The following is an 18281-nucleotide window of genomic DNA, read 5'->3' as shown; positions in this document are numbered from 1 at the left end:
CTACCAGATGTAAAGTTAGAGTTAGAATACTTTGTAAATAAAGTCATTCTGTACAGACAGCCTAGTGAGTAGATAGTTATCAATGTCCATTGTGATGGCGTTCTATTTCCCAAATAACCTCTGTAATCTCAGTTAGCCATTTGTTAGCACCCGGCATTTTTTAAGACAGGTAAGCCAAGGACGTTATAGTGCTTTACAATTAAATTGCGGGACATTTAACTGTGTGTTTTATGTCTAAGAACAAAACATGTAAATATCTTAAGCCTGTGGTAACCAGATGTGCACAAATGATAACTGATTACCATGTTTTAGGACAACAAACCCCACCACTCTATAACCACTTTGTTTACTGTGAATTGTCTTCACTTGGCAAACAAGGCTTGATAGGCTAATGACTATGCCAGCTATGTAAGCTTAAACTATTGCTAATAAATGTTGATTTGGGCTTTCTAACTGGTCCTTGTATTTACATGTATTTAATTAACGTCCTCATCGTAAAAACGTTAAGAACTCCATACTAGGTTCAGTAAAATTACTTGACGTCATGGTTTTAAATGCTGACGAATAGGGGCAGCGGTATGTAGCAGTACATCAGTCCCCTGGTTTAGTGTGTTGGCAGGTCACTGAGCTGTTTATGTATAATTGACACATCAACTTCGTTTCTATTTTTTGCCTCGAATTTCTTCCCCTCTTCTCTCCCCAGTTCTTGCCAATCATACAAGAGAGTTACCTCTCCGGCATCCAGCAGGTCACATGCCAGCTACCAGGACAATGGTCAGGTTGGTCGGTTCGTTACTAGTTCCACGGTAGAGGACTTAACTCGAAAAAATGTGACGGTCGAGTGTTAGCTCCGTGTTGCTAATGCTAACAGCGGGGGATTAGCTCAGATGGTAGAGCGCTCGCTTAGCATGCGAGAGGTAGCGGGATCGATGCCCGCATCCTCCAGTTTTCATTTTGACTGTAACACCACCGACCTCATCTTGGAGACAGTATGTCGTGTGTCGAAAGATATACACTATATTACCAAAAGTATTCGCTCACCCATTCAAATGATCAGAATCAGGTGTTCTAATCACTTGGCCTGGCCCCAGGTGTATAAATTCAAGCACTCAGGCATGCAGACTGTGAAACAAGACATTTGTGAAAGAATGGGCCGCTCTCAGGAGCTCAGTGAATTCCAGCGTGGAACTGTCATAGGATGCCACTTGTGCAACAAATCCAGTCGTGAAATTTCCTCGCTGCTAAATATTCCACAGTCAACTGTCAGCTCTATTATAACAAAATGGAAGCGTTTGGGAACAACAGCAACTCAGCCACGAAGTGGTAGGCCACGTAAAGTGACGGAGAGGGGTCAGCGGATGCTGAAGCGCATAGTGCAAAGAGGTCGCCGACTTTCTGCACAGTCAATTGCTAGAGAGCTACAAACTTCATGTGACCTTCAGATTAGCCCAAGTACAGTACGCAGAGAGCTTCATGGAATGGGTTTCCATGGCCGAGCAGCTGCAGCCAAGCCACACATCACCAAGTGCAATGCAAGGCGTCGGATGCAATGGTGTAAAGCACGCCGTCACTGGCCTCTAGAGCAGTGGAGACGCGTTCTCTGGAGTGATGAATCACGCTTTTCCATCTGGCAATCTGATGGACGAGTCTGGGTTTGGAGGTTGCCAAGAGAACGGTACATTTCAGATTGCATTGTGCCAACTGTGAAATTTGGTGGAGGAGGAATTATGGTATGGGGTTGTTTTTCAGGAGCTGGGCTTGGCCCCTTAGTTCCAGTGAAAGGAACATTGAATGCTTCAGGATACCAAAACATTTTGGACAATTCCATGCTCCCAACCTTGTGGGAACAGTTTGGAGTGGGCCCCTTCCTCTTCCAACATGACTGTGCACCAGTGCACAAAGCAAGGTCCATAAAGACGTGGATGACAGAGTCTGGTGTGGATGAACTTGACTGGCCTGCACAGAGTCCTGACCTGAACCCGATAGAACACCTTTGGGATGAATTAGAGCGGAGACTGAGAGCCAGGCCTTCTCGACCAACATCAGTGTGTGACCTCACCAATGCGCTTTTGGAAGAATGGTCAAAAATTCCTATAAACACTCTCCTCAACCTTGTGGACAGTCTTCCCAGAAGAGTTGAAGCTGTAATAGCTGCAAAAGGTGGACCGACATCATATTGAATTCTATGAGTTAGGAATGGGATGGCACTTCAGTTCATAGAATGAGTAAAGGCAGGTGAGCGAATACTTTTGGTAATATAGTGTATATGGCTACACTAGTATACCAGTTAGCAGTCACTCCTCCATTGTGTGTATTTCAGGCTGTAACGAACATGTGTAAGTCAACCTCTTGGTGCTTGTGTTCGTTGTTGCTTTTTAAGAAAACATGTTAGTAGTTTCATTTTTATTCCAAGATTACTGAACGTCGGGCCGGAAGTTTCCAAAGAATCAGAATCAGAATCAGAATCAGAAAAAGCTTTATTGCCAAGTACGATTTTACACATACGAGGAATTTGTTGTGGTGATATTGGTGCATGCATCAAATAACTATTAAGTGAAAATATAACAAATTAACAATATAAACTATTTAAAGAATAGAAAATATAACAAATTAACAATATAAACTATTTTAAAAAGTAGAAAATATAACTATACTATATATATATATATATATATATATATATATATATATATATATATATACACAATCTGTTTTTTGGGTAAAAGGATAAAAGGAGCAGACCAGCTGGCAGTGAACAATTACAAGAATGATGTGCAAATGAAAATGTGCAAATGAATAGGAAGTTCAAGCTGAGCGTTAATGTAACGCATAGAGTTATGGTGCTGTCAGTGTGACAGTAGAGTCAGTGGTAGAGGTGGAGTGTGAGGAGTGTCGGGGGGATTCAGGCCTTGTTGATAAGGCTGACAGCAGACGGGAAGAAACTGTTCTTGTGGCGTGAGGTTTTGGTCCTGATGGACCACAGCCTCCTGCCAGAGGGGAGTGTCTCAAAGAGTGTGTGACCGGGATGGGAGGGATCAGCAACAATCTTTCCTGCACGCCTCAGGGTCCTGGAGGTGTACAGGTCCTGAAGAGACGGGAGGTTGCAGCCAATCACCTTCTCTGCTGACCGAATGACACGCTGCAGCCTGCCCTTGTCCTTGGCGGTGGCAGCAGCGTACCAGATGGTGATGGAGGAGGTGAGGATGGACTCAATGATGGCTGTGTAGAAGTGCACCATCATTGTCTTAGGCAGACTGAATTTCTGCAGCTGCCGCAGGAAGTACATGGCAGGCATCACTAGAATTATAATGTTGAACTGACGTCATTGAACATGGCTGTTGCACATTAGTATAAACGTTACTTTCCAGGTCACAGACTTGTACTTTGTTAGTTTGCAAACTTAAAATAAACACCAAATGTCAAAATAAAACTAAGTAAAAAAGAAAATTACGTTTACAGGTAGTATCTTCCGCGTCCAAGTTTAAGCAATTAAGATGAGTCATAGGTTTAATTTCGCTCATACAAACAGAGAACAATTTAACTGGATGATTATCTGGTAATATATAATAAATATATTATCATCCAGCAGGTGGCACTGTTAATGCTGCCGCCTTACTTCATTTTAATGCACTGAATGCAGCTTTTTCTAGGTTTGGGTTAGTTTTGTTGGTTATTAGTTTATCCTGTTGACACCCACCCGCCCACCGGCGGGCGATTTCAGATAAATGACTGCATGTCTACACTACGCGGTGACGTATCTCGCTTCAACTTCAATCTTTACGGACATACTATACGTCGTTAGAAAGGGTAGAATCTCCGTAATTCATTCATCCAGTTGATTTTGCAGAAATCATGAGCACTAAACCATAAATCATTGATATTTACCAGCATGGTAAACGTGAGATACAAGAAACAAACTGCGACTCCCTACATTTGATGCGGCCATGAAGCCGTAATATGTGTCCGTTCCTCAATTATTTATATTCCGGTTGTCCCTAAGAATCCAATGATCAATAGCATCTAAATGGTTTTTCATAAAATTATTCCAGCTTGTGAATATCGTCCTGTAAAGTCCATTTGTTTACCGTCTACCAACTTTGTTTGTCAAATAAAATCCAGACCGGCCGCATCTTTATTTTCTCTAGTTCCTGTATGGTGGTGTTGGGTGTGCTTGTTTTCATCACTTTGCTGGCTACAAAATAAAAGTGTCCCCATCTTTCTCTGTTCAGCACAGCCCTTGAATTAGATGGAGCGCTCCTTGTTTAAAGGACCAATAGGCTTTGTTTACTGTTTTTTGCTGCCTTAGTACAGGGATAGCGTTTTGGCTATCAATCACTCAGGCTTCTAGCCAATTATTTTACCTTTCCAACGATGGTAGGCGTGCCCAGGTCCGTTAGGTATGAGCCGATGAATATCACTGAGTCTGGCAGCTAGCGGGCTAACTTTACGCAGCAGACGCACTCGCACCGGACATTTAAATATTTTTTGACGGCAATTTTCACAGTTTACAATGGCGAAATCCACAAAGAAAAACTAAGTATGTCCGAGAAGAAGACATGGAATGGATCATGGCATCATCTGATGAAACTGAAGACAGTGAGTAGGGCTCTGAGAGAGAGGAGATGTTTGCTCAGGGCCTCGACGACATCTTAGATTGGTGAGTAACGTTATCTTGGATGATGTTTGATTTATTTATTTAGCCATGAGTGAAATTTGAATGAAAGTTAGTGGGAATGGGTTCTTATGCTTACAGTGAACTGTACAGTATACATTAGCATTTCATAAATAATGCTAAATGGTTAGAGCCCCAGGGGCTAATTAGCCTAGCTAGCATAAACTACTCAACCAAAGCTATGCAATTCTTGTAATTCTATTCTATAATGTTATTCTTTTTGAGCCTCTAATTCCCTTTTATTAAGTTTTTTTTTTTTTTTATCAAGCTTGTCAACAAATTGAACTAGATCTTTTTCACTGACCAGACACTGGGAATATTCCCCCAATTCAATTATTCTGTTTATGTACAGTCATTTTCCTGATGTTTTTGTGTAATATGTAGTATATATTTAGTATATATCTGTGTTTATTTGTTTCCTATGTAAAAAGCACCCTGTTGAATTGAATTTATATATTTTTTCATCATATGTGCTAAGATTTGTGCATTGCATTATGTTTTGTAGGTCACAGTCTGAAGAAAGTGACGTGGATTGGGAGCCTGAAAGTGAGGCAGTCAGACGCCCAACCCCCTCTCCTGCTGAAGGCGGTCATCAGAAGTGCCAACGATCCTCTTCTGCATCCACCAGTGCTACCTCCCCCGCTGTGTACATACAGTATTAGTATATTGAAAGATAATAAAATCCTTGTTTGAATTTCAGTTCAGTATAGTCTGTCATTTTTGTATAATGGTTACTATTCTGTAGTGTCTTCTCGCATTACAGTATCTCAATATGGCCACCTAGAAGCATGTGGAAACCCCTCTAACCACCCATCAAATGAATGTGTGAAAAATTTATGTTTTGAATCATGGAGGAAGGCTTTATAGTCACCAAAATGCTTCAGTAATGTTTCCAGTGTCACAGAAGTGAGTAAAAGCATTTGGCACAATTTGGCCATTTGGCGATGTTTTGGAGAGGTTCGGGGACGCCAGTGACACCACAAACTAAAAACTCCATAACTCCCGTAAAATTGGGCCTCGAAGTCTAAAATTTAATCCAGGAGTAGTTGACATGATGTGGAAGGTATGTGGTATATTGACATATGCCTTACATAAAGAACATCCTAGTTATTGTTATTCAAATATGATCTATTTTTTTTAAGACAAAAAAAACCTCATGTTTTAGAGTCATGTTTGAACTGATGTCATTTAGGTTGTGTGTATGTTACATGCTAGCACATCTTCAGAAACTAGAGTTTCTCAGCTTTCAAATGAAGTATCATACATCCATCTGGGACTGTAGTTTTTGTGTTATAAGTTTTTCCATTTGGGTATTCTCAATAGGTGAAAATCACCAAAAACAGGTGGGTGTCAAGGGGTAATTATAGCTTTCTGTGTTCTCAAAACAATTCATAGAAGCATCAAAATGCTGCACAAAAGATCCTGAAAGAGATAAAAAAGACAATCATGCAGTCAGTTTATAAAGTAAAAATAAACAATCTGTTCAGACCTGCAGCATTGCTTCATGACTGCCGTGTCATTTACTGTACACAGTGACACAGATGAATCCAATCTAGATCTTCACACAATTTAGAAGTATGATTTTGTAGAAAGCAGTTTAATATTAACATATGATAGTATGGGGTGTAAAATATACATAGGAATGTAGTAATATATCTATATGTAGTATCTATATCTCCCTGGGACTGTTAGGCTATTACTCTGCAGTATTCATGTAGTTTTACTGTTGATACTTGTACTACATGAAGCTGATAGTACTGTTGTACTCTAAATTAAGTAAAAGCTTCAATGCAGGAACTTTACTTGTTATACATTTTCTCTGCACTGTAATATTCTTACCTTTACAGGAATGATGTGTGAGTACTGTGTCCACTCTCAGTGCAAATGACAGATACAGTAGTAGCGAGTAGTTAAGTGCACTTAGACTACTTATGCACTGTGCAAAAGTAGCCCACAAATTTGAAGTACTTTTACTTTACTTTAGTACTTTACACCTCATTACATTTTTAGAAATATTGTATTTTTTACTTCTATAGCTTACAGCTGTAGTGACTTTTACTGTTAAATTTTTACAACAACTACTCAGCAGTATTTAGATTACTTGAAATACTTCTCTCAACCAGTTACATATTCTTGATTGTTGAGTATTTATAATAAAACCTGCAGCTGCCTGTCAGTCATGTATGTTTTTTTCTTTTTTTTCTTTTTTGCCAGAGTTGAGAAGCAGGATGGGACGGGCCTGCACTCAGCAGTCTGACAGGAAAATAACCTAATAAAGCCCGAAAAAGTGATGACGCGGATGGATGAGATGGTTCAGTTTTTCAGTTTTTCAGTTTTTCTCAGCAGGGCAGCTCTCTGAGGAGGAGGAGGTGCCCCTCTGCCCCCCCGCTGGAGGAGGTGATGGCCGGGGCGGAGGTTAAGGTGATGAGGACGACCCTCTCCTTCCTGTCAGTCACCGCTTTGTCCCGGGGTGCCTGGATCTGCAGCTTACCGCCCACCAGCGAGCAGGTGACGGTCTCGGCGTCCACGTCGCTCGGAAGGTCGAACTCCTGCCTGAACTCCTGACACCTGTAGGAGTACGAGCCCTTCTCATCCTCCTTCTTCTTCTCTGTCTTGCCGCTCACCCTCAACTTCCTGCCCACCTGTTTGACTGATAGCTCCTCTGGGGAGAACTCCTGAGTGCCTAGGCGGAGGGCAAAGCTGCTGCTATCCTTCCCCAGCTCCTGGAAGCTGATGGGCTTGAACATCCCCGTCAAGGTTGAGGTCTGATCGATTTACTCGAAGATCTTCTGGTGGAGCCTCCCCATGTACTCCATGCTTTGCCTCATCTCCTGTATGTCGTGGATCATCTCCTGCTCCAGTTGGACCCAACTCAGGTCTGATTGCAGTGCCTTGCAGGAGGTCGCAAGGGGAATTAGCTCAAATGGTAGAGCGCTCGCTGCGCAAAGGAAGGGGGCCAATCTTTACGCTCCCTCACGCAAAGGAAAAGACACGCGAAAAGCACGGGGGAATGATCGAACAGTGAAATATCACAGACAGTGTCTCCTGTATCTCTATATGTATATTTCTCGTGTATTTTAACCGAGTCATCCGCCGCGCACCTCGCCGTGAGCTGGATTCGTACCTACGACCTGCCGGCCAAGACGGTTTGTTGTTGCTCCCTCTCTGATTGTTTGTCCGTTGCCATGAGAACGTCTCCCCCTCGTGGTCTCACGAAATCATGGTGCCAGATGTTTTCCTGAGGTATTACTCCCGATTTAAAATCCATAGCAATTTGATGTTATATGTTGTAATACTTGTTCATTTGTATTTATTATGGCTTTAAGATGTACCCCCCAATGACTGCTAATGTTTTTTCTCATTCTGTTAATATAATGATAACATTAAAATGTGTTACTATGGGACAAAATGGACAGTTTTTTTAAATGATGGACACACTGAGTCATAAATGTTGGTACAATAAGATTTAATGAACACAAGATCTAAAATAAATCAATATTGAAAAGAACACACACACAGTATATATATATATATATATATATATATATATATATATATATATATATATATATATATATATATATATATATATATATATATATATATATATATATATATATATATTCTCACATTTTTGATCAACTTTTATTACATCTTTTCAGGGGGACAACACTATAGAAATGACACTTCTATATAACTTAGTAGTAGTCAGTGTACAGCTTATGTAACTGTATAGATTAACTGACCTTTGAAAATAACTCTAGACATAGCCATAGCCTAAACAGTTGGCAACAAAAGTGAGTACACCTCACAATAAACATGTCTAAATTTTGCCCAAAGTGTCAATATTGAGTGTGACCACCATTATTAACTAGCACTGCTTTCACCCTCCAGGACATGGACTTCACCAGAGCTGCACAGGTTGCTGCTGAAGTTTTCTCTCTCTCTCTCTCTCTCTCTCTCTCTCTCTCTCTCTCTCTCTCTCTCTCCCCCCTCCATGATGACATCACAGAGCAGGTAGATGTTAGACACCTTGCTTTCCTCCACCTTCTACTGCAGGATGCTTCACAGGTGCTCCACTGGGTCTAGGACTGGAGAGTCACCATCACCTTCACCTTCACTTTCCTCAGCAAGGCAGTGTCATCTTGGAAGCACCCTGCAGCAGACGGTGGAGGACAGCAAGGTGTCCAACGTCCACCTGCTCTGTGACGTCATCATGGAGGAGTGAGAGAGGGAGAGAGAGAGAGAGAGAGAGAGAGAGAGAGAGCTCTCGCAGCGACCTGTGCAGCTCTGGTGAAGTCCATGTCCTGGAGGGTGAAGGCAGTGCTAGTTAATAATGGTGATCACACTCAATATTGACACTTTGGGCACAATTTAGACATGTGTACTTACTTTTGTTGCCAACTGTTATACAAGCTGTACACTGACTACTGCTATATCAAAGTGTCATTTCTATAGTGTTGTCCCCAGAGTAATTTATGTTGTTTTTCATAAATGTGGGGGATGCACCCACTTTTGTCAGATACTGTATTGGGGAACTGTACTCAAACACACAATATATACACTATATACACAAGTTCACACTCTATTTTTGTGCTCTCTGTTCCTTCAGCCACTCCTCCAGAGATTTCCCTTGTGAGGCCTGTGGACAAAAGATGGCGCTGCCATAACGGCTATGGCCAAACTCCTTGGTTTTTGGCTGTCCACACGTGCCACACGTGTTATATGCCACTCCTCTGAGATACCTCCTCTTGGGCACTCCACTCTCCTCCTCAAGGGCCCGCCGTCGTCTGTTTCTCTCTGTGAAGCGAGACACAGGAGCATCCAGTGTGGAACCAAGCTGAGCTGGGCCTGCACTGGGTGTTGAGACACCAGGAGCTGCCAGCACCAGTGACAGCGTGTTGTCAGGGTTCAGGACTAAGTTCCCTAAATGAGCTGACATGGGCTGTGCAGTGCCTGGTGCGGTGGGGTTGGGTGCAGTGCCTGGTGCTGTGGGGGTGGCAGCAGCGGGTCGTCTGCCTGGCCGCAGGACGGGAGCCTGTCCCTCCAGATTAGGAGGGAGGACAAACTGGTGCCGTGGGCCAGATGTTGGAGGAAGGAGCTCCAGTGTCTCCTTCGGGGCCAGAAGCTGGTTGGGTGCCACGGGAATCTTGTTAGTTGGAGCCATTCCCTGGGAGAGGACACTCATCTCCTGGGTCTTCTGCCTCCGTTGAAACCTGAGAGAAGATCATTTGTGTTAGATCAGTGGTTCTCAAATGGGGGTACTTGTACCCTCTGTATTTGAAGGCGTTCCAGGGGGTACATGAGTGCTGCTAAATAATGTGCCTGACCTACCACTGAATGAGTGTCTTCTGATTTAGCTCAAAGAGCTGGAGCGTGGTCTCCGCCATAAGCCTTGGAGTGTTGAGCACCAGCTCCCGGATGTGGTGGTAGCTGTCAAGGATTTTTGACCATCTAGGGGTGGAGACTCCAGACTTCTTGGTGGGCGACTTGTGCAAACTGCACAGCTTGGTGCATATGGCCTCAACCAAGCGGCTGGTGCTGGGCCACTGTGCAGGACCCCCAGGATGTCCTATCAAGCAGCGTTTGACACTCTCCACACCCGGTGTGACTCCAGACCGCTTCGGAGCCTTAAAGCGGCCACTTGTCAGGCGCACCTGATGGCGAGGCTGGTAGTTGACACGCTGCTTGTCAACCTCAGGGAGAGCTGTCCACAGCTGGACGATCTGGGTCACCTGCAGGTCAGTGAAGTAAGAAGCCTCACGGAGATCCACTAGGTAAACAGCGAGATCCTGGACTTTGTCCCACCCAGCGATCCCATCTGGTCCAATCACTGCTCCCTAGTAAATCAATCGATTAATAGTAATATATGTGAAATAAAATGTCATTGAGATTGGATAGAAATAGTTATTAAAGTGTCTTACTTGAGCCTCGTCAGACATACTGCTGGACGGCACATCAGCAGGTGATGCAGGGGCCTGAGGAGGAGGAGAGGGCGGAGGTGGGGAAGGCAGATGCGAAGAAGGCGGAGGAGAAGAAGGCTGAGGTGGAGACGGCGGAGGAGGAGGAGAGGCCTGAGGACTCGTTAACGATGAGGGCCTGCTCTGCAGAGCACGGGAGGGGTCATCCTCATACAGCACTGGAACTGTGATGTCCTCCATGCTCTCTTCAACAAAGCCCTCATCTTGGAAGTCCTCATCATTGACTTCCTCCACCAGCCTGTCCTCCTCCTCTGGGTTCTGGAGCACTGGAGTCAGTTCCTTGCCGGTCTGGCTGTACAAGTACTCCATCCCCAGCAATTCACCTAGGAAAAAAAAAAAAAAAAACAGAAAAAAAGGAAAGTATTATTAATATTTCATCCAATACATTACAGGTTACACTGATCAACATAGTGTTATTAAAGAAAACATTAATTAAGGTGTTCTTTTTCATGTTGAATGGGGGATAATTTCTTACCTGTGTATGCTCCAGGGGTGCGATAGCGCTCATCCCAGCATCTCCCTAGCACCTTTTGGCTGAGCTGGTCCACCGCCTCTCTGAGAGCACTGCTGTAGGAGCGGATGGAAGGTGCTCCCTTTACGGCGTCCTCCATCCGGTCATCATTCCAGCGCATCAGCCCTTCCAGAAGATACGCCTGGAAATGCGCATCACTGGCACTGGTTCCTGAAGGTGAAATACACAAAGAGGTATGTGACATTTGTAAAAGATATTAACCACATATGATATGAAGTATCTATAAAACAAAGCCAGACATATTGAGAAAAAAAGAGGTCTAAAACTAATAACGCATATGTATGCAATACCTGGAATAAACCTGTTCAGGTGGAGGTGAAAGGACTCCAAGGAGGTAGAGCCACGGGCACACCTGTAGCAGCACAGCTCCACATTGCCTTTCTTCAAGGTGCCCGTCTTGATGTAGAGCTGGAAGTCTTCTGGGTCTTGGATACAGCCAAGGTGTTTCTGCTGCTCCATCCATATCTGCTGGATCCGTTCGTGGTCCAGCAGAGGAACGCCCAGAGTGTCCTTCCCACTCGCGCTGTCAAACAGACTGATCAGTGACCCGATCAGTCTGTTGGTCTCCTCCACCCCTCGGGTCCTCCTCCTGCAGTGCAGTGCCAACTCCCTCCGAGTGATGCGAGTGGTCACCGCCTCCTCCGAGATGTTGCCAACACTTCTTGCTGCCAGCTCACCCTCCTTGGCACGGCGAAGAGCAGCAACATCTTCTGGATCCCACTCAAAAATGCACGTGGACAGGCGTGCCATGAAGATGCCATACAGGGGGTGAGCCTCAGTGGTGACACCTGCAGCAAAACGGCGCATGAAATGCCAGATGTCAAGCCGCACCTGAAGCTCATCCCACCCTGCAAACATGGCCTTCACCCGACAAGGGCCATGCTGACTGCAGCAGTCTCTGTCCACATAGATCACCTTGGGTGGCGCCTCACCCGCCTCCCTGTACCGCTTCACCAGGCCAGCTGCCATGGTGTCAAGTGCTTGTCCCTCACCAGCTGTCAGAACCGAGACAAGGACTTGACCGTACTCGTTGCCAACATTGGTGCACCAGGCAGCTGTACCTGCAGCAGCACCAGCGAGTTTCTTCGTGACCTATTCAGAAAAGATAAGGAGTTAAAAACTGCATTCATTATTATGAAATGTAAGTGCAATATTTAAATCTCTGTTTCTCTGATGCTACTATGATGATGATGATGATATCTGAGGCTTTGTTTTAGTATGCTGTATGTATTTTATTTTACTGTCATGTGGAAGTGTTTGTGTAGTGATTGTGTGTGTGTGTGCTGCATTGCTTTTAGTAGTTGCACAGTAGTTGTACTGCTGGTATAATGACATTAAAGACTATCTCTATCAATCTATTATGTATGCACTCTGTATATAAACAGGGCTGTGATACCTTTTTGGTGGAGTCCATCTTGAGGACAGAGCCAAAGATGGAGGTGATTTTGGCCTTCACCTCATGCAGCCGGCTGAGAACATCCCTGGCATAAACTGCTAACAGCCACTTGGGCTTGGGTAGGGCAGGTAAGCAGGGAGGCTCAGCAAAGACAGAGGGACGGACAACAGCGGACCTTGTGAATGGTTCACAAGCTGTCAGGTACTGCAGGACACGCTCCATCCATGCCTCGCTATGCTGTTCCTGCAGCTTTTTGTACAGCTGGGTCACGCTGTTTCCCATTGTCCTCTCCCTCATCATCCTCAGCACACGGATGCCACACGAGTATCTAATGAAAGGAAGGAGTGTAATGTCAAAAAAATAAAATAAAATAAAAAAAAACAACCCACAAATAAAAGCACCTAATAATGGTTGACATTAAATATGAATTACCTGTAAGTGAGCAAAGCTGGAAACTTGCTGCGGTGGCCCACATCCAGCTGGCCTAAGATGTCTTCAGACCAAGCAGGATACTTTTTGGAACAGCGCTTGCACTCCAGGTACTCAGTGGCAAGGTCATACCACCCGTCGATGTCCAGCACCTTCCGCACTGTTCTGTACACTCCTGCGGCTGTTAGTCTGTGCTTGCCGCAGGCTGGACGAACACAGACTAGAGGAAACAGCCACATCTTCTGGGGCATCCACAGGAACAACGGCCGACAGAAGAAGTGGTCAGGCGAGGCGGGAGGCTGGGTGTGAATGAGGGCGGGCTGAGGAGGATACCACCAAAGCTTCAGCGGTGACACTAGCTCTGGCTTGCCAGTACGTGGGTTGGCCTTGAACAGAGTGTGCCGTATCCACTCGTGCTGGTAAGGTGGAAGCTGATCCTTCCAGTGACTGGGAAGCTCAGCTGAAGGTTGATGAAGGAGAGCTGCTGGTGGAGGATCAGCACAGGCCTCACGAGGCACCGTGGCTGCAAGAGTTAATGAAGGAGAAATTAATTAGGTTGGATGTTGATTTTGATTGTAATATGCCATAAATGCAACTCACAAAGTGCCACAGTGCAGAAACACAACAGAAAGAAACTGAATAAATAGCACAATGTTAATAATACTAGTGTTAAAATAAAATGTCAATAATACTAATGATAAAATACTACAATTTTAAGATTAGTAGTGGATAGTGTAGTACATTAAGTAATATTAAGAAGCAAAGAACCCAGTGTAAGCACATGGAAAATTATGCAAAATGTATTAATGATGCCCACAAATATGAAATATGCACACAGACACAGTAACAACTACTATTGTCATGATTAGAACAACAACTATCCACCATCCCAGTGGTTCAGAGGGAGCTAAAGTGTAAATGAGAAGAGCATGCAGTGTAATTGTGAAAAAAGCGTGTGAAAAAAAAGGCGTTAAGATTCAGGTGATTGATTTAGAGCACATGGGTGAGTGGAGTTAAGCAAAAAACACACAAAAAAAACAGCGACACCTTCGTACATCTTTAAGGTTTGCATCCAGGTTGATGTGGTTTTATGCTGTTTTGGGAATAAAAATATATTTAAAACATAGAAATGTTCCACAAAATAATATTCTTACTGTTGTCGCTAAACATTCACATCATATTTGCATTTGTGTCATATGCCACACCTGTATTCAGCTGTGCCTCACACTGCGCTGCAGCAGATACCATTTCCTCATCATCAATCTCAGCAGAGTCTGGAGAGGAAATGTTGAAAGTATTAAGCCTACTGTTAACAATACACAGAGACAAATGTCTGTAAGATGGTGCATACTAACCAGAAGGGAAAAGCTGCCGGGGTTTTGAAGGTCGGGGTGAGGTGAGCTGCGGTGCTGGAGCTGGACAAAAGTGGACAAGTTAGTATAATCTGTTAAAATGGTACAAGTTATACATGTAGGTCGGACTGCTGTAGGGGAAATTCAAAATTCACACTCCTACTCACAGAGTTTAACTGGTGACATCAACTTTTTCACCAGCTGTGAAGGAGACAGATTCCCACGCGCCAGCAGAGATTTCACAGTGGCGGGCTTCCATGTGCCACTTTGGAATCCTGCTGGAGGTGCAGAGGAAGTGGAGGGTGCAGGAGAAGGTGCAGAGGAAGTGGAGGATGCAGGAGGACGTCCAGTGGAAGTGGAGGCTGAAGATGGGAGGGTGGTGGCTGCAGCGCGTCTCTTCAAGACATACGTCTTGAAAATGGCCATGTTGGTGTTGGGCCGGGCATCAGCAGTCTTCAGGTAATTGATGAGGGCCTGGGCCTTCTGGCTCTGGTCCTCATAAACTTCCTTCATGGAGCGACCCTTAAAATCTCCAAACTCCACCATCAAATAACCCTGGTCTCCAGTGTCCTTCGCTTTCTTCTGCATCTCCTGCTTACGGCTAAACTTCTCCAGTTCAACCGTCATCTCTGCGATCTGAGAGGTAAACTCCTGGAACAGCTGTTTGTTCTCAGACAGAGGGTTTGCCTGCACTGTTTCCTTGGAAATGCTGTGCAGTAAATACACAGCATATCCAAGACTGTTCTCCAGGAGCCACCTGAACCTCTGGCCCTGGAACATGCCAAACTGCAGCTGGCAGTGAGCCAGTACCAGAAGCCTGTCAGCTGGGTCTCCACCATGGCCAGCCACAAAGTTAGCGGCCTCTGCCAGCACCTCCTCTTTGGGTTTGGCCCTTCCAGACCCGGTGTTTGAAAGAGCCCTTGCCTCCTCCGAGGGTGCCATCAGCAGTCTAGTTGAACTGGCTGACTGGCGACGAAAAACGGGGTACGCATACATTATCTGAATGAAAAAAGAAAAGAATGTTAGCTCTAGTTATCTCAAAGATACCTGTATATTGGTCAAAGATGAGGTGCAACACTTTAGTGTCCCCACTTGATAAATCACATAAAATTATAATATGTGAATACACTTTAAAACTGGTCAGTACAAAACTGTATATCATTCGGTACAACACTGAAAATGTGACATTGCAGTAATTTTTGCAAACAAACAAACAAGATTAGCAATTAATTATGATTAAGTGTACATATTTTCTTAATCTGAGTTTATTGGCATACACCACATAAATTGTGGCAAAATTTCTAGTCATGGCATTAAAGCCAGCTATATATATATATATATATATATATATATATATATATATATATATATATATATATATATATATATATATATATATATATATAGCCCATGTATTACTGATTCTTGAGAGTCGGGACATAACACATGCACATACATACAGTTTTTCATTCATACGGACGGCAATACAGTTTATTGTCCATATGGGCGTATTGTGCAGTCCGTATTGACATATGTATTAGTTTTAATAAACTGCTCTTAAGACCACCGACTCAGTTAGTCGCTGTGATTATGGTTACCGCTATCTGTCCTGTTTTCCGCCATTTTCGGCCGGTTTTTCATTCATACGGACGGCAATACAGTTTATTATCCATATGGGCGTATTGTGCAGTCCGTATTGACATATGTATTAGTTTTAATAAACTGCTCTTAAGACCACCGACTCCGTTAGTCGCTGTGATTATGGTTACCGCTATCTGTCCTGTTTTCCGCCATTTTCGGCCGGTTTTTCATTCATACGGACGGCAATACAGTTTATTATCCATATGGGCGTATTGTGCTGTCCGTATTGACATATGTATTAGTTTTAATAAACTGCTCTTAAGACGACCGACTCCGTTAGTCGCTGTGATTATGGTTACTACTATCTGTCCTGTTTTCCGCCATTTTCGGCCGGTTTTTCATTCATACGGACGGCAATACAGTTTATTATCCATATGGGCGTATTGTGCTGTCCGTATTGACATATGTATTAGTTTTAATAAACTGCTCTTAAGACGACCGACTCCGTTAGTCGCTGTGATTATGGTTACTACTATCTGTCCTGTTTTCCGCCATTTTCGGCCGGTTTTTCATTCATACGGACGGCAATACAGTTTATTATCCATATGGGCGTATTGTGCTGTCCGTATTGACACATGTATTAGTTTTAATAAACTGCTCTTAAGACGACCGACTCCGTTAGTCGCTGTGATTATGGTTACTACTATCTGTCCTGTTTTCCGCCATTTTCGGCCGGTTTTTCATTCATACGGACGGCAATACAGTTTATTATCCATATGGGCGTATTGTGCTGTCCGTATTGACATATGTATTAGTTGTAATAATCATTGCTCTTAGCATACCTGTGCCTGCGACCGACTGCGTTAGTTGCTGTGATTATGGTTACCACTATCTGTCCTGTTTTCGGCCATTTTCGGACCGTTTTGTACTTTTGTACCGCTAACGTTTCATTTCATATGATTTTACATTTTTTATTAACTTGAGCGACACCTTTTTCTCTTTATTTACTGTCGAAAACCTTAAAAGTTTACGTTCAATAGCAGCGTAATACACTACTTACCCAAGCAGAGACGGGTTGTCATAGAGAGAGAGAGAGATCGCGAGAGCGGCGGGTCAAAATACAAGCCACAGCGGGAAGGAACGTGATTTGTCAAAAGTAAGCCCACAGGGCGCAACGTGATTGGTCAAAAGTAAGCCCACAAGGAGGAACGTGATTGGCTGATGTGGGCTTACTTTGGGCTTACTTTGGGCTTACTTTGGCGGAGAAGGCAGGATGCAGGAAGCGCAAGCGAGAGGTAGCGGGATCGATGCCCGCATTCTCCAGGAGACTTTGGTTTCCTCTCTTCTGTTGCAAAGGTAATGAGCGAAAAACCGTGACATACTGGACATTAGTCGATGGACATGCTTAACGTTCTGTGAATCAACTCAGGTGGTCTTGTTGGTGGCCTATCTCACTGCATGACTTTTGCAACCTCTCTACGGCCTGGACCTTAGTTAAGGTGTGGTAGTTCGCTGGCACGCGAATAAAGTAGCTAAGGGGCCCCGTATACTCAACAACGCTGATGCCGGTCACTCAGTGTACCGCTGGATGTGGACAAGATAGATAGACACTTTATTGATACTTTATTGATCCCGGAGGAAATTCAAGCTACGTACGTGCGCCCGATAAAATCAAGTAACCAGAGCCGTTGCTTTCCGATTGGCACAAATCTACACGGAGGCCAAGGAAAAGATTCTCCTTCGAGCCGGATTTGAACCAGCGACCGAAGGATAACTGTTTTGACCAACCTACAGTCCTCCGCTCTACCAACTGAGCTATCGAAGGAAGCGCTCAGAGAGGAACGACAGAGACCTACACGGACCGTAACATGGCAACGAGTGTGCTCGTTTAAACACCTGCTGGCCTAACACTGGGAGTTTCATGACATACTTGGTGAAGACTGCCGTCGGCCACTACGTTCACCGGCAGACGTGGGACGGCTTTGAGTTTTTTTCCCCAGAGAAATCACGCAACGAAACAGGCGGCTCTGAAAAAGACTGCCTTCGACTCTTTCTATTCTGAACAGACGAGGACGACGGGCAGGGCCCTCTAGGCGGACATGCCTGAGCGAAGCGAGCATCTGCTTAAAAGCCAGATGTGAAACACAGCTGGAATGCCAGTTGAGGTTTGGTAGTTTGCTGACATGTGAAGATGGCCGATTAAAGATTCCTCAAGTGCGACGAGGATGGGATTCGAACCCACGCGTGCAGAGCACAATGGATTAGCAGTCCATCGCCTTAACCACTCGGCCACCTCGTCTTTGAGCTGAGGGCTCCTTCGTGTGCGCACGCGGTGTGT

General features: G+C 44.3%; 2 protein-coding genes and 3 non-coding genes across 6 annotated transcripts; 1 reads left to right on the top strand and 4 right to left on the bottom strand.

Moving 5' to 3' along the window:
- Positions 1–872: 872 nt before the first annotated feature.
- Positions 873–945, top strand: trnaa-agc. The gene has a single exon. It is a non-coding gene; the product is annotated as a tRNA-Ala (tRNA).
- Positions 946–6248: 5303 nt separating this feature from the next.
- On the bottom strand, positions 6249–7545 carry LOC119031200 (heat shock protein beta-11-like). The gene has a single exon (XM_037119515.1). The coding sequence runs from the start codon at positions 7417–7419 to the stop codon at positions 7012–7014; it is 408 nt and encodes a 135-aa protein (XP_036975410.1). The 5' UTR covers positions 7420–7545; the 3' UTR covers positions 6249–7011.
- A 1509-nt stretch (positions 7546–9054) lies between these two features.
- LOC119031191 lies at positions 9055–17049 on the bottom strand. Of its 2 annotated transcripts, none has more exons than XM_037119504.1 (11): positions 17004–17049; positions 14530–15361; positions 14366–14425; positions 14216–14284; positions 13014–13533; positions 12582–12909; positions 11476–12277; positions 11129–11335; positions 10597–10976; positions 10007–10512; positions 9055–9888 (listed from the first exon to the last, which is right to left on the bottom strand). In XM_037119504.1, the coding sequence occupies exons 2-11, from the start codon at positions 15356–15358 to the stop codon at positions 9258–9260; spliced, it is 4332 nt and encodes a 1443-aa protein (XP_036975399.1). In that variant the 5' UTR covers positions 15359–15361; positions 17004–17049; the 3' UTR covers positions 9055–9257. The 2 variants fall into 2 exon arrangements, with proteins under 2 accessions (XP_036975399.1, XP_036975398.1); XM_037119503.1 differs by having other exon boundaries at positions 9056–9888; positions 13014–13542; positions 17004–17048.
- A 630-nt stretch (positions 17050–17679) lies between these two features.
- On the bottom strand, positions 17680–17768 carry trnay-gua. The gene is given in 2 exon segments: positions 17680–17715; positions 17732–17768. It is a non-coding gene; the product is annotated as a tRNA-Tyr (tRNA).
- A 392-nt stretch (positions 17769–18160) lies between these two features.
- On the bottom strand, positions 18161–18242 carry trnas-gcu. The gene has a single exon. It is a non-coding gene; the product is annotated as a tRNA-Ser (tRNA).
- Between the last annotated feature and the right edge of the window lie 39 nt (positions 18243–18281).

Source organism: Acanthopagrus latus, chromosome 13 (genome assembly GCF_904848185.1).
Source record: "Acanthopagrus latus isolate v.2019 chromosome 13, fAcaLat1.1, whole genome shotgun sequence".
NCBI classification, from domain to species: Eukaryota; Metazoa; Chordata; class Actinopteri; order Spariformes; family Sparidae; genus Acanthopagrus; species Acanthopagrus latus.
This window is presented reverse-complemented; position numbering and strand designations above follow the sequence as displayed.

Coding starts and splice junctions, on each gene's coding strand:
- LOC119031191 (XM_037119503.1), bottom strand. CDS start 15,358: ATGTATGCGTACCCCGTTTTTCGTCGCCAGTCAGCCAGTTCAACTAGA. Junction 14,426..14,529: donor GATGTCACCAGTTAAACTCT/GTGAGTAGGAGT, acceptor ACTTTTGTCCAG/CTCCAGCACCGCAGCTCACC. Junction 14,285..14,365: donor CCGGCAGCTTTTCCCTTCTG/GTTAGTATGCAC, acceptor TTTCCTCTCCAG/ACTCTGCTGAGATTGATGAT.
- LOC119031200 (XM_037119515.1), bottom strand. CDS start 7,419: ATGTTCAAGCCCATCAGCTTCCAGGAGCTGGGGAAGGATAGCAGCAGC.